Source organism: Macaca fascicularis, chromosome 13 (genome assembly GCF_037993035.2).
Source record: "Macaca fascicularis isolate 582-1 chromosome 13, T2T-MFA8v1.1".
NCBI classification, from domain to species: domain Eukaryota; kingdom Metazoa; phylum Chordata; class Mammalia; order Primates; family Cercopithecidae; genus Macaca; species Macaca fascicularis.
The window spans coordinates 120,237,723-120,250,122 of NC_088387.1; the positions used below are offsets into that span (position 1 = coordinate 120,237,723).

At 46.5% G+C, this 12,400-nt stretch overlaps 1 protein-coding gene across 50 annotated transcripts in view; it reads left to right on the forward strand.

The window, feature by feature from the left end:
* MYT1L (myelin transcription factor 1 like) overlaps nt 1–12,400 on the forward strand; it is a 532,999-nt gene that overhangs the window by 409,871 nt on the left and 110,728 nt on the right. For all 50 annotated transcript variants that reach the window (XM_045369879.2, XM_065527489.1, XM_045369877.2 and 47 more), the window contains 3 exons: nt 798–888; nt 2,751–2,858; nt 8,840–9,054. In XM_045369879.2, the coding sequence (XP_045225814.1) occupies nt 798–888; nt 2,751–2,858; nt 8,840–9,054 (414 nt within the window). The remainder of the gene's footprint in view (nt 1–797; nt 889–2,750; nt 2,859–8,839; nt 9,055–12,400) is intronic.

Here is a 12,400-nt window from a genome sequence, read left to right on the forward strand (position 1 = left end):
GCCACCCCATTGCCCTGGAGTTTGGAGACAGCAGGCTCAGAGGAGCAGAGCATCATGCAGACGGGGTCCGTGTGGGGGTCCCTTCGTCCCTGCTAACCTTCCCCCAGAACCCAGAGTAGTGAAGTGTTCACGAAGGACCAGAAAAGAAGGAAGACACAAATAAGTCAGGTCTAACACCACTGCTGGGAAAATTCAAGCAGCTCCCCGCAGCCAGCCGGCCAGTAGCACCCTTGCACCACAAGAGGAGTCCTTGCGGCCTCTCCCGCTTGTTAATTTCACAGCGTAAAAACGCAGAACGCGTACCATTCTAGCTCATTCTATTTAAAGAATAATAAAGCACTAGGTTCCTAAAGGAAGCGTGATTATTTAATTCATTTTATTTAAAATTGAGGTTTGTGGTTCTGTATTCATCTACCCACCACACATTCATAATGCTGTGTGTTTCCAAAGCACAGGGGTGTTTTTAAAATCCGCAGCCTCTGTGTTGTTCTATGGCTAATCAACACTCTGTGCTTATGCATGGGTAACGTCTGCGAGGCCCTGGCTCCCCTAACCCATCAGGAAAGAGTCGGTTCTGTGTTCTCTGAACTCCCAGGCTCCCGGGTCCAGTGCCCCTGCCGTGTGAGGCCCTTAGCGTAGGGTCCAGTCAACCTTCTTTCTCCTCCCACGTGTGTTTTCCTGACCATGCCCATCACAAACGTTTGTAGGACTGTCTGTCATGAGCGACCTGGCCTTTGTTAAATGACTGCATTTTCATGTGTCCTGACTGTGTTTTCTCTTTGCCTCTCCCTGTCAAGTCCTTGCCATGCATGAAAGTGTCCTCAAGTGCCCCACTCCGGGCTGCACGGGGCGCGGGCATGTCAACAGCAACAGGAACTCCCACCGAAGGTAAGCCACGCGTGCGGCACTGGTGTGGGAGGGAGCGCCGGCTGCCCTCCATGCCTCCTTCTTCCCGGGGAGGCGGACTGTGCTCCACACGGTGCTCCCCATGATGCTCCCCATGATGCTCCCCATATACAGGCACCTGCTCCACTTGGTGCTCCCCATAGTGCTCCCCAAGTGCAGGCACCCACGTGCAGCACTGGTGTGGGACGGAGCGCCGGCTGCCCTCCATGCCTCCTCCTTCCCGGGGAGGCAGACTGTGCTCCCCATGGTGCTCCCCATGGTGCTCCCCAAGTACAGGCACCTCCACATAACGCGCGGGAGTGGCAAGCACTCCACGCCCTTGTGGTGCAAACTGGATGGTTTTAGTTGCCCCCCCCCCACCTTATGGTAGCAGGGTATAGTATCAGGCGTGGAAACCATGACCATTTACAATGGCTGGAAGGAAGGAGGCCAAGCCTTTGCTGTCCTCCAGGGTGAAGACAAGGCTGTCCTAGTGCTCGTTGGACAGGACATGGCCTGGAGTGCAGCAAGCCTATACAGCATGTAGCTTGGCTTGACTGCCCTTGGACTTCTGCGGAAACCCCAGATCACAAGTACCGACATCTTCAGAAAACCTACAGATGTTTAGCAGGCTGGGTGGGGGTCTGTGGGAGGCTGGGGTGCTGGAGAAATAGACTCTGGACTCCCGCTAACAAATGTACTCGAAATCACTCTTTTGTTTGTGAACGATTTCAGTTCTCTTTTCCTGTTCTGTTCAGACTTGATAAGAACTACTCAGCTGCCCATAATATTCCATTCTTATCTGATAACTTTTTATTTCCAGAGGCCGAAAAGTGATTCTTTTGAAGTTTGTCTGACAGTCTATGGTTTTATGAGTTCACATAAAATTATATCTAAAAGAAGGAAACTACTATAAGCTTCACTCTAATTTTTGTTTGTCTGACTGGCAAACCTGGTTCTTTGTGTTAAATTTATAACGAAACAAATGACCACTGTGCCCTCCAGAGACATTCAGGTGTTTAATCTGCAGAAGCAGGAAATGATCGACAGGTTGGAGAGGTGTGGACTGTGTGCTGTTCGATGCAGCATCCACAGTGTCAGGGCCTCCGTCAAACCTCAGCACGGGCGTGTCTTTGGGGTGTGACATATATATGGGGGGAGCGTCTGTGCATATGAGCAGATATGCATGGAGACACCCACAGAGCAGGCACAGTGATTTCACATAAAGTGAGCCTGCACACAAAAGAGCCCAGCTGCTGTCTCCTCCATCTAGACGAAGCCTGAACTATTTGGCTCCACAAAACATTTTATTGCAGTCCTAGAAATCATTCTGCTTTCCTCTCCACTTTCATTTCCCTGCTTGTGGAGAACACCAAAGGGCTAAAGTCAGACAGGCCCCCCAGAGGCCACAGTCAGTAGCATTTAGGAAATCAGCTTGGAGCTCCATCTTCTGGTAACAGTCAGTTCATTGCCATTCATGGTCTTAAAAACTCCTCCTACCCAAGCTATTAATTCTTCATCTCCAGAAATGGCGAGCTCTCCAGAACGAAATCTGTCTACCGTTTTCACCAGCTCTGTCCTCCCGAATGCATGGAGCTGGGACGCTCTCACTGGGAAGGACTGAGCACACCTCACACAGCACTGCCGCCAGCATTCTCTGCTGGAGACAAGCAGAAAGCATGCACCTAGAAACATGACTGCCTCCCCCTCTCCCAGTCCACCCATCAGGATTGCCCATGCCAGGCTTGGGAAACCACCCCTCCCCCACAGCTCCACCTGCATCAGGGTCCTGGTATTAAGGAAGGATTGGTGTCCTGTGAAGGCGTCTGAGGCGGGACCATTCAACCCGCTTTCTGTGATTGCAGCCTCTCCGGATGCCCGATCGCTGCAGCAGAGAAACTGGCCAAGGCACAGGAAAAGCACCAGAGCTGTGACGTGTCCAAGTCCAGCCAGGCCTCGGACCGCGTGCTCAGGTACCCAGCAGGAGTGCGCCGTCCATCCGTGAGCTCTATCCACAGTCCGCTCCACACCTCGGAGCGCTGGGGACACCTGCTCAGGGCATGTCCTTACAGCAGCAGGGACTGGGACGGGAGGGTGGGGCCGTGCTGAAAGCCGGGGCTGGGACGCCTCACTCCAGGCCAGGCTGTATGAGGGCAAGGGTGTCATTCTCCCCCTGGTGTCTGTGGACTCATTGTGATGACTTACATGAGAGAGTTGGAGGAAATCGTTTCTGATTTTGTTTCTGGACCTGGTATTTCATGAGTCTGAGTGCTAGATGAAAGGGAAGCTTTGAAAATTAATGAGATGCCCAAGGTAATTTTCTCATAATTTGGAGGAGAGGGCCTCGCACCAACCTGCAGGCGGGTGCTGATGTTTCTGACAATGCTAGGGGTATGAGCACCCCGCGCATGCGTGTGGAAGCTCTCGCATGCAAAGCCGGCAGAGCTCCCTCCTGTTACGCCCAACACCCTGAGATGTAGGTGGGGGTAGGTATTGTCACCTCCGTTTGGCAAGTGAGAAAACCCAGAGTGCAGAGATGTTAAAAGACCCGAATGTTACCGTGGGTCAATCAGTGTTACAGTGTTACAGATCGTCCGCCTGAAACCACTGTTTTATTTAAGTTTTGGGAGGACAAGCTCCCCATGCACACAGCCCTTCTATACATCCTTCATTCTTACGTGTTGCTTCACATTCTCATCCACGTGAAAACTATGACAATTGCCACATATCCTGCCTTTTCACACAACATCACTGCAGAAACACGCGTCCTTGTCTCCATGTAATCATCCTAATTATCGTCTTCACAGGTACGTATATTCTACTGTTCAGACGTACCCCCCAGTGCCAAAACTAGGTTCTAACTTTGAGGCATTCAGGCTGTTTCCCGCTTTTACTATTAAAGAGAGGGCAATAATAAAAATTTCTTTCATATATACAGCACTTTGCCTCCGTTACTCCTTTGGCTACTCAGAAGGCTGAGAGGTGGGAGGATTGCTTTGAGCCCAGGAGGTTAAGGCTGCAGTGAGCTGTGATTTCACCACTGTACTCTAGCCTAGATGACAGAGCAAGACCCTGTCTCAAAAAAATAAAAAAGTAAATTATTTCTTTAGGATAAATATCTTGGAACAAATCACTGAGCAAACAATATGAATATACTTTTTGTTCTTGAGTATTATTTCATAACATCCCAAGAAGCTTCTAACATAGTCATTAAACTCCCTTCCTCCTTAAATAGAAAAGTTAAAATCTTTATAGAAAATTATAAATATTTAAGCAAAAATAAGAAAACAAAACCATCTACGACCATCAAGAGTTAACACCCCAATAAATTGTGGTGCAGAGTTTTCTGCGTTTGGGGGTCCCGGCCCGAAGTGCCCCCAGAGCACCCATCTCAGGGAACCGCCCCTTCAGGGAAATGCACCCATCTTCCCTATGGCAAGACCAAACGCTGAACAAGCCATAGGCCACCCTCCGTCTCCCCACCAGCCCACAGCTAATCATTGGCAGCGTGAAAACCGCCCCCACCCACCCAATAAAACAGACCAACCCGCGGGGCTGTGTAATCGAAGAAGGGATCGTTATTAGTCAAAGGAGAATTTGAAAGTTGGTAGGGAGACATTTCTTGCTGAGGGCTTTCAATAATTTTCTTCAGCCTACTTTGGCCAGACCTCCAAGAATCTGGAAGAACTCTAGTACCTGGCCGTTCTTGAGTCACCAGGTGACTGCACTGCCCACCTACGGGCTGCTCTGCTCCCGGGGGCCAGCACGGAGTGAGGATTTCAGGGAGAAGCTCACAGCAGCTGGAGACCGACGAGGCGTGCATGTAATTGTGAATACCACCTTGTCCAAACAGCCTCCACTCTGATGTTTTGCCTCCTCACCTTTGGACGCTGAGTTTCTTTTCCTGAAATGCTTTCTTACCACCCCCCAAGCCCCGCCCCGCGGATCTTAACCTTAAAAATCAACCCATTCTGTAAAACTGACTTCAAACATCCCTTTCTCCATTCAAACGTAACTGAATTCCATAGCCTGGAGTGTTCTCTCTTCTCCAGAATTCTCATAGCATTTGAACCCTTGAAATATGATCACATCACCCATGGTCTTTTGTGTTTTTTTAATTAAAAAAAAAATTTTAGAGATAGGGTCTCACTCTGTTGCCCAGGCAAGAATACAGTGGCACAATTATGACTCACTGCAGCCTTGATGTCCTGGGCTCTAGTGATCCTCCCCATTCAACCTCCTGAGTAGCTGGGATAATAGGCACACACCACCATGCCTGGCTAATTTTTTTTTAATTTTATTTTTACTTTTTTGTTTTTTGGAGAGATAGGGTCTCCCTATATTGCTCTGGTGAGTCTCAAACCCCTGGGCTTAAGTGATCCTCCTGGCTCCGCCTCTCAAAGTGTTGGGATTACAGGCATAAGCCACCATGCCCGGCCTGCCCCAGCATCTTTTAAAGCAAGGCCTAAAGATTTATTCATTTATGCACCGTCATATTATCTGGGAAAATGTCTCAAGAACAATAGACAATCAATTATTACATGATTTTATTGATTTGACAAGAAGTAAATCGGCTAAATTAATGAAATCACAATAAATGTATTGGTGATTTGGTAAATAAATTGGATTTTTAACCAATATCCAATTTATATATATATATAATTGGATATATATCCAATACTGTTATAAAAGTATAGATATGGCTATCAAACAGTCTAAATTCTGACTTTCTTTTCTTAAAAAATCCAGTAATCAAAACTTTGTAACTGCACCAAAACCAATATAAATTTATGAAATAATGAGTAAAGAGAGATTATCTACATGGATGCCTATTAAGTCAGAATTTATAACAGCAACAAAATCAAAAAGTTGGAAAATAGTTAAATAGTACAATATTCATTGATTTCAATATCACTCTGCTATTAAGAACTGTTTTAAAGCCTGAGAAACAAAAAGGAAAATTAAATATCATGTAAAATGGAAACATAAAATATGTAAAAGCGTAAGATTCTAACGATTTAAGTAAATATAAAATGCATGAAGTCAATCATAAAAAATACACGAAAACCTTAAAAGTTTTTGTCTCTTGAAGATCTACAGGCAATTTTTTAAAAAATAGCCTTTGTGTCTTCTAAATATTTTTTTCAGTGAATCATAAAAAACCAAAACATAATCATGAAAATAATCATTAAAAAGCAAGACAATAGTTTTAAACCTGTTATCTGTAAGGCAAGTATAGCTGATCTTGGTGTGCCTGTGTGCGTCACCTTTAGGAAGAGAGTGAGGACTCGAGAGAAAATATATTTATTCAGACACACAAGAATACTTGTGGAAAATGAGTTAGGAAAGGAACAGATCAAAACCCCTCAGGTTTCCATCCCCAGGGAGAACAAGCAGAATATACCGTCTGCACGTCTGTTGCCAAAGAGTTTCCTTCCTAAACAGCACACATTTGTACTTGCTGATATCATGCTTTCATACATCTGCTAAAATTTCACATTCACGCTAGAGGTACAGGCAATGTTTGCAGATCTTACTGATACTAGTAATCAAGAAATAGGATCTTACTCAAACATTACTGTCTTCCTCCAGGCGTGGTGGCTCACGCCTCTAATCCCAGCACTTCAAGAGGCCGAGGCGGGTGGATCACCTGAGGTCAGGAATTGGAGACCAGCCTGGCCAACATGGTGAAACCCTGTCTCTACTAAAAATAGAAAAATTAGCTAGGCATGGTGGCAGGAGCCTGTAATCCCAACTACTTGGGAGTCTGAGGCAGGAGAATCACTTGAACCCGGGAGGTGGAGGTTGCATTGAACCGAGACCGTGCCATTGCACTCCAACCTGGCAACAGAGTGAAACTACATCTAAAAAAAATGACTGTCCTTCCTAAGCTGACTGTGAACCTCACACTAATACATGAATTCACCACCTTTTGTTTCTTCCTGCTTGGTTGGGTCTTTAGTTGGAATACATTTTACATAGTTTAGAATGCCAAAAATTCAACAGGAAACTCTCTGCCTTTAAAATTCACTGTTTTGTTAGCTTTATAGTGTGTAAAATGATGCTGATGTGAAAAGGTCTCTATTTTTTTGAAAATGGATCACTTGATGCCAAGGGTTCAAGACCAGCCTGACCAACTTGGCAAAACCCTGTGTCTACTGAAAATACAAAAATTAGCCAGGCGTGGTGGCTCATGATATAATCCCAGCTGCCTGGGAGGCTGAGGCAGGATAATCACTTGAGAAAAACACAAAGATGGCCGATGAGACTGTAGGATGTTATGATTAAGAATGCATCTATGGCCGGGCGCAGTGGCTCATGCCTATAATCCCAGGACTTTGGGAGGCCTATGAGGGTGAGTAACTTGAGGTCAGGAGTTTGAGACCAGCCTGGTCAACACGGTGAAACCCCATCTCCACTGAAAATACAAAAATATTAGCTGGGCGTGGTGGTGGTGCACGCATGTAGTCCCAGCTACTCGGGAGGCTGAGGCAGGAGAATCGCTTGAACCCAGGAGGCGGAGGTTGCAGTGAGCTGAGATCACGCCACTGCATTCCAGCCCAGGCCACAAGACCGAGACTATCTGAATAAAAAAAAAGGACATGTCTATATCTGAGCAGTTCTTCAGTGTCCATACCATGAAGCCTTGAGCCCAGTGAGACTGAGGAGCTGTCAGTATGGAGGACAGAACGCAGGACCCTTAGTGCACTGTGGGACCCTGCATGGTTGTGTCAGAAAAAGGACATTAGTGGAAAAACTGGTCAGATCCAAATACAGCCTCTAGTTTAGGAAAGAACTCCATGCTAATGTTAATCGCCGGGTTTTGCTCTTGTCTTATGGTTATGAAGATGGTCACGTTGGCGGAAGTTGGTGGCAGAGTGTAAAGAAAACCTCTGTACAACTTTTCTGCAAGTCTAAAATTGTTTTAAGTATAAAGTCTAAAAACTTCACTTATGAGCTAGACAGATGAAGAGGTGGACCTACACACATACACACACACACACACACGCGACACAATGTCTATGAGTGAGCAATGCCCTGGTGTCCTTCCTTTTTTATTTATTCATTTATTTATTTATTTATTTTGAGACGGAGTCTCGCTCTGTCATCCAGGCTGGAGGGCAGTGACTCGATCTTGGCTCACTGCAAGCTCCGCCTCCTGGGTTCCTGCCATTCTCCTGCCTCAGCCTCCCCAGTAGCTGGGTCTACAGGCACCTGCCACCATGCCTGGCTAATTTTTTGTAGTTTTAGTAGAGACGGGGTTTCACTGTGTTAGCCAGGATGGTCTTGATCTCTTGACCTCGTGATCCGTGCACCTCATCCTCCCAAAGTGCTGGGATTACAAGCGTGAGCCACTGCACCCAGCCTGTCCTTCCTTTTAAACATTTTATTCCAAAGACAATAAGAAATGACTACTAGGTAAAAATACTGAATGCATAGTCTAGTACTTGACAAGGTGCATTACCACCTAGCCTACCTCATTGTCCAGTTAGGTACACTTTGATCTGATTCTGTCTCAGTCTGTCCCTAAGAGTATTTCTTTACTTCCTCTTACTTTTTAAGCGGAATTTCCTATTGACGCAACGTCTTTGTGTATAATTCAGCAACTCTTTGTAACCACTGCAAAGAAAATTCAGGACTGAGATTGTCCCCATCCTCATATTTCATGTCATCACCATGCCACCAGAGCTCTTACAGGAAAGAAGGAAAAGGGAACATATTTAAAGATTTTATTTCTTGTCCTTTTTTATTGCCAAAGTTGACTTTTAGGCACTTTATCTGGTGCTATGTAATTAAAACACACTTTGTCTTTTCTTCAGAAAATAAAAAAGTTGTAGTTTTAGTGAAAGGTAATCCATCTTAAAAAGTAGGATATTCTAGTTTTACTGTGAAGCTTGTCGTGTGCAAAGCCACAGGAAAGCAAGCTGTTGTTTGTTGTCTTGTTCACTTCCAGGCCAATGTGCTTTGTGAAGCAGCTGGAGATTCCTCAGTATGGCTACAGAAACAATGTCCCCACAACAACGCCGCGTTCCAACCTGGCCAAGGAGCTCGAGAAATATTCCAAGACCTCGTTTGAATACAACAGTTACGACAGCCATACTTATGGCAAGCGAGCCATAGCTCCCAAGGTGCAAACCAGGGATATATCCCCCAAAGGATATGATGATGGTAGGAGGTGCACACTCTTCTACATGAGAGACACGTTGCCATTGATGATGATGTTGTTGTGTATATCAATGTCCTACAAGTTAGTTGAGCGGTGGTGGTCACTCGATGGGTACCAAAAGAACAGGATGTTCGTAGCACAGCCCAGGAGCTGAAAGCCCCCCAGGTCCACACAGCTGTAGGAGAGCAAACCTTCAGGGGAAGGAAGGTGATGGTTTCCCCGCAGTCATTCTGAGGCAGCGCACTCGGCTGCTTGTGGAATGTGGAGAGGGAGAAGCGATGGACTGGCTCGTTGTCTTTTGTGGTACTGGGAAGACAGTACCCTTATCTTAATACGCTTCCTTTAAATAAATGCCTGAGGCAGACAGTGCAGGGGGAGCCAGCAGGCAGCCCTCGGCTCCCGGGAGCTTTGAGGAGCTCTGCACCCATCTCCTTGGTGTTCTCAGCCTCGCATGCACATGAGAACCATCCGGGGAGATTTTTTTTTTTTAATTCTTATGCCCAACCTGCCCTCATGACCAGTGAAATCAGAATCTCTGGAGGGCTCCCTGCACGACACGATGACATTTTTGAGAAGCTCACCAGTGATTCCCGTGCAGCCAGAGCTAGTGGCCTCCTTGTCACCCAGCCTCTTCGCAGCAAGACCAGGACCTGGGTCCCCCTGTAACTGGGGACGATGGAGCAAAACAAGGCCCAGCCTGGGGTGCTGCCGGCGGAGCCAGAGCTTTGTTCCTTGCTGGCTTGTGGCTGCCGTGGCACCAACAAAATAGAGCTCATGCAGCAAACGCAGGGCCACGGGCTTCACGGGAAAAGGGTGGTTTATTTTGACTAATGCTTATTTGAACCACTACCAAGAGTGTGAACTAGTTACCATTTCACTACAAAGCTAGTTGGTAAGTAGTTTTTCATTAGAGGGGAAGACTGTATTTATTTAATTTTTTTTATTTATCTAACTGTGTGTCTGCTTTAAATTCTAGGCTGTATAGACGTAATTGCCAAGTTTTACCAATTGGGACTTGGGGTGTAAATGTTCTGATGATTTAGAAATCTTGTCATGATATTCTCTAGCACAGGGGAAGGAAATAGTTTTTTTAAAAAGGTCATCAAGCTTTTCTTTGAAAAAGATATTTAGGGCAGGGTGCAGTGTTTCACGCCTGTAATCCCAGCACTTTGGGAGGCTGAGCCAGGTGGATCACTTGGTGTCAAGAGTTCAAGACCAGCCTGGCCAACATGGCAAAACCTCGTTTCTACTAAAAATACAAAAATTAGCCGGGCATGGTGGCTCATGCCTGTAACCCCAGCTGCTCAGTAGGTTGAGGCACAAGAATCGCTTCAACCTGGGAAGCAGAGGTTGAAGTGAGCTGAGCTAGTGTGCTGCTGCTCTCCAGCCTGGGGGACAGAGCAAGACACTGGATCAAAAACAAAGAAAAAGATACTTAGTTAAAATCACAGTACGCACACACAGTATTTAAACTGAATGCTTGGGGAGTTCAGAAACCATTTTTATCATTCTACAGGAATGACCGCACATCTTTCTAAGCTATGGTATTTCTTGCCTTAATAACAATTTATTTGTATAATGAATGAAATGTAGTATTTCTTGGAGCTATCATATATTGGTCAGAAACACGGACATAAATGGATAGAAGGAGTGACTGTAGGGTATAACAGAAATAGTTCTGTTGGTTTGTTGTTGGGTTTGTGATAATTTCAGGTTTCTTATCATCTCATTTGTTCATCTACAAGTGAAGAATCAAAAGAAATTAAGTTCTCATAATTGAAGGCTGTTTATATGATTTCCAATTCATTGACATTTTGCCGGGATTTGATCCATTCTTTCATTAGAGGTTCATTTTTACGCACCTGTTTTTTGCTGTTCTTGTTCCGTGTGGGCTGATTTCTTTCTTGAGCTTCATTGTTAAGGTTAGACTCCAGCCTGAGAAGGAAAGGGGGCTTCTGGGTGAAGCTGTGAGCAGCAGAGCAGTCTCAGGGTCACGGTGCCTTGAGGGGACCCGAAGTCAAATCCACTGAGCATATTCTCGGTGCTGTTCTTGGGAGCCGGATGCTACTGGACAAATTAGCCCAGCACGGCATGGGTTTCCTCGGGAGCAGAGAGGAAGCAGGAGTGTCCTCTGCTGACCTCGCCAGGCTGCAGTGAAGATCAGCCGAGACGGGACGGGTGCGAGGATGCGCTCGGTGGCACCGTCACATGTTAGTTACTGGCATTGACCATCACATGCCCGGCAGAGGCCCTGCTGTGGACACTAAGGCTGAGCCATGCTTTGCAGCCGACCCCCTGGAAACAAGCTGTCTATTGAGCAGACAGGCTGAAAGCTCAGTGTTAGGGCTTCGGGAAAACAGAGCAGAGGAAATGCAGCCTCTTACCACAATGTAGTGAGAAAATGAGCCGACCCTCCGCTTATTTGTATAGATTTTAGAGGCACAAGTGTTACGCAGATGTATCGTGTGGATGTGAAGTCTGGGCTTTTAGTGACACTCTGTTTCCATTTCACTAGACTCATCTGACAGATTTTAAAAGCATCCTGGAAAGTGCCCACTAGGACAAGACTGGCTGGTAGGGTTGTTGTTGGGGTGTGATCCGAGGGGGTCCAGCCCCACTCCTGGGCACCGGGTGGCAGATTCTGACCGCAGAGTGACTGCTGCCTGCAGGTGCCCTCCAGTGAATCTTGGCCAATACTTGCTTCAGGTGCACAAAGAATTGACTTGTTGCTTCTAAAAAGAGACAAAGAAATGGTTCTGTTGTAAGGGAGAAAAGTACAGCTCTTAGCAACCAAAGGTCAAGGCCATGCAGATACAGAATGAAATAGAGCATAGGACCTTCTCTGCAGCCTTGGAGAATCATCCCTTAAATCATACCAGCTGTGATCAGACCACTCACAAAATCTTCACTTCACCAGCTGCATCCTTCCAGACATAGCACACCAGTGCTTGCTGTCCACCTGACCATCTGTGTTTATGTGTCTGTCTGTGTGTCCGTGTGTCTGCCTACCCATCTGTCAGTCCATCATTCCTTCCCTCAGGATACACAAGACAGTGAAACACACACTGGTGCCCAGTGAAGTGAGGAGTCCCTCTGCCTGCAGGATTAGCATGTGCTTTACCAAAGTGGCAAACTTTAGATGAGATCATAGAGTTTGAGCAGAAATCATACAAAGGTAGAGAAACACACAGGATGGTGAGCACAGCCAGTGGTCTGGAGGCCAGGACGGAGACCCATGAGAAGGAAGAACAGGGAAAGCCGCGGGGGCTTCTGAGGAAGGGGCTTCACGTTGTCTGTAGGAAATAGAAATCCATGCAGGGTGACGGAGGGGCTGCGGGGAGGAGGACG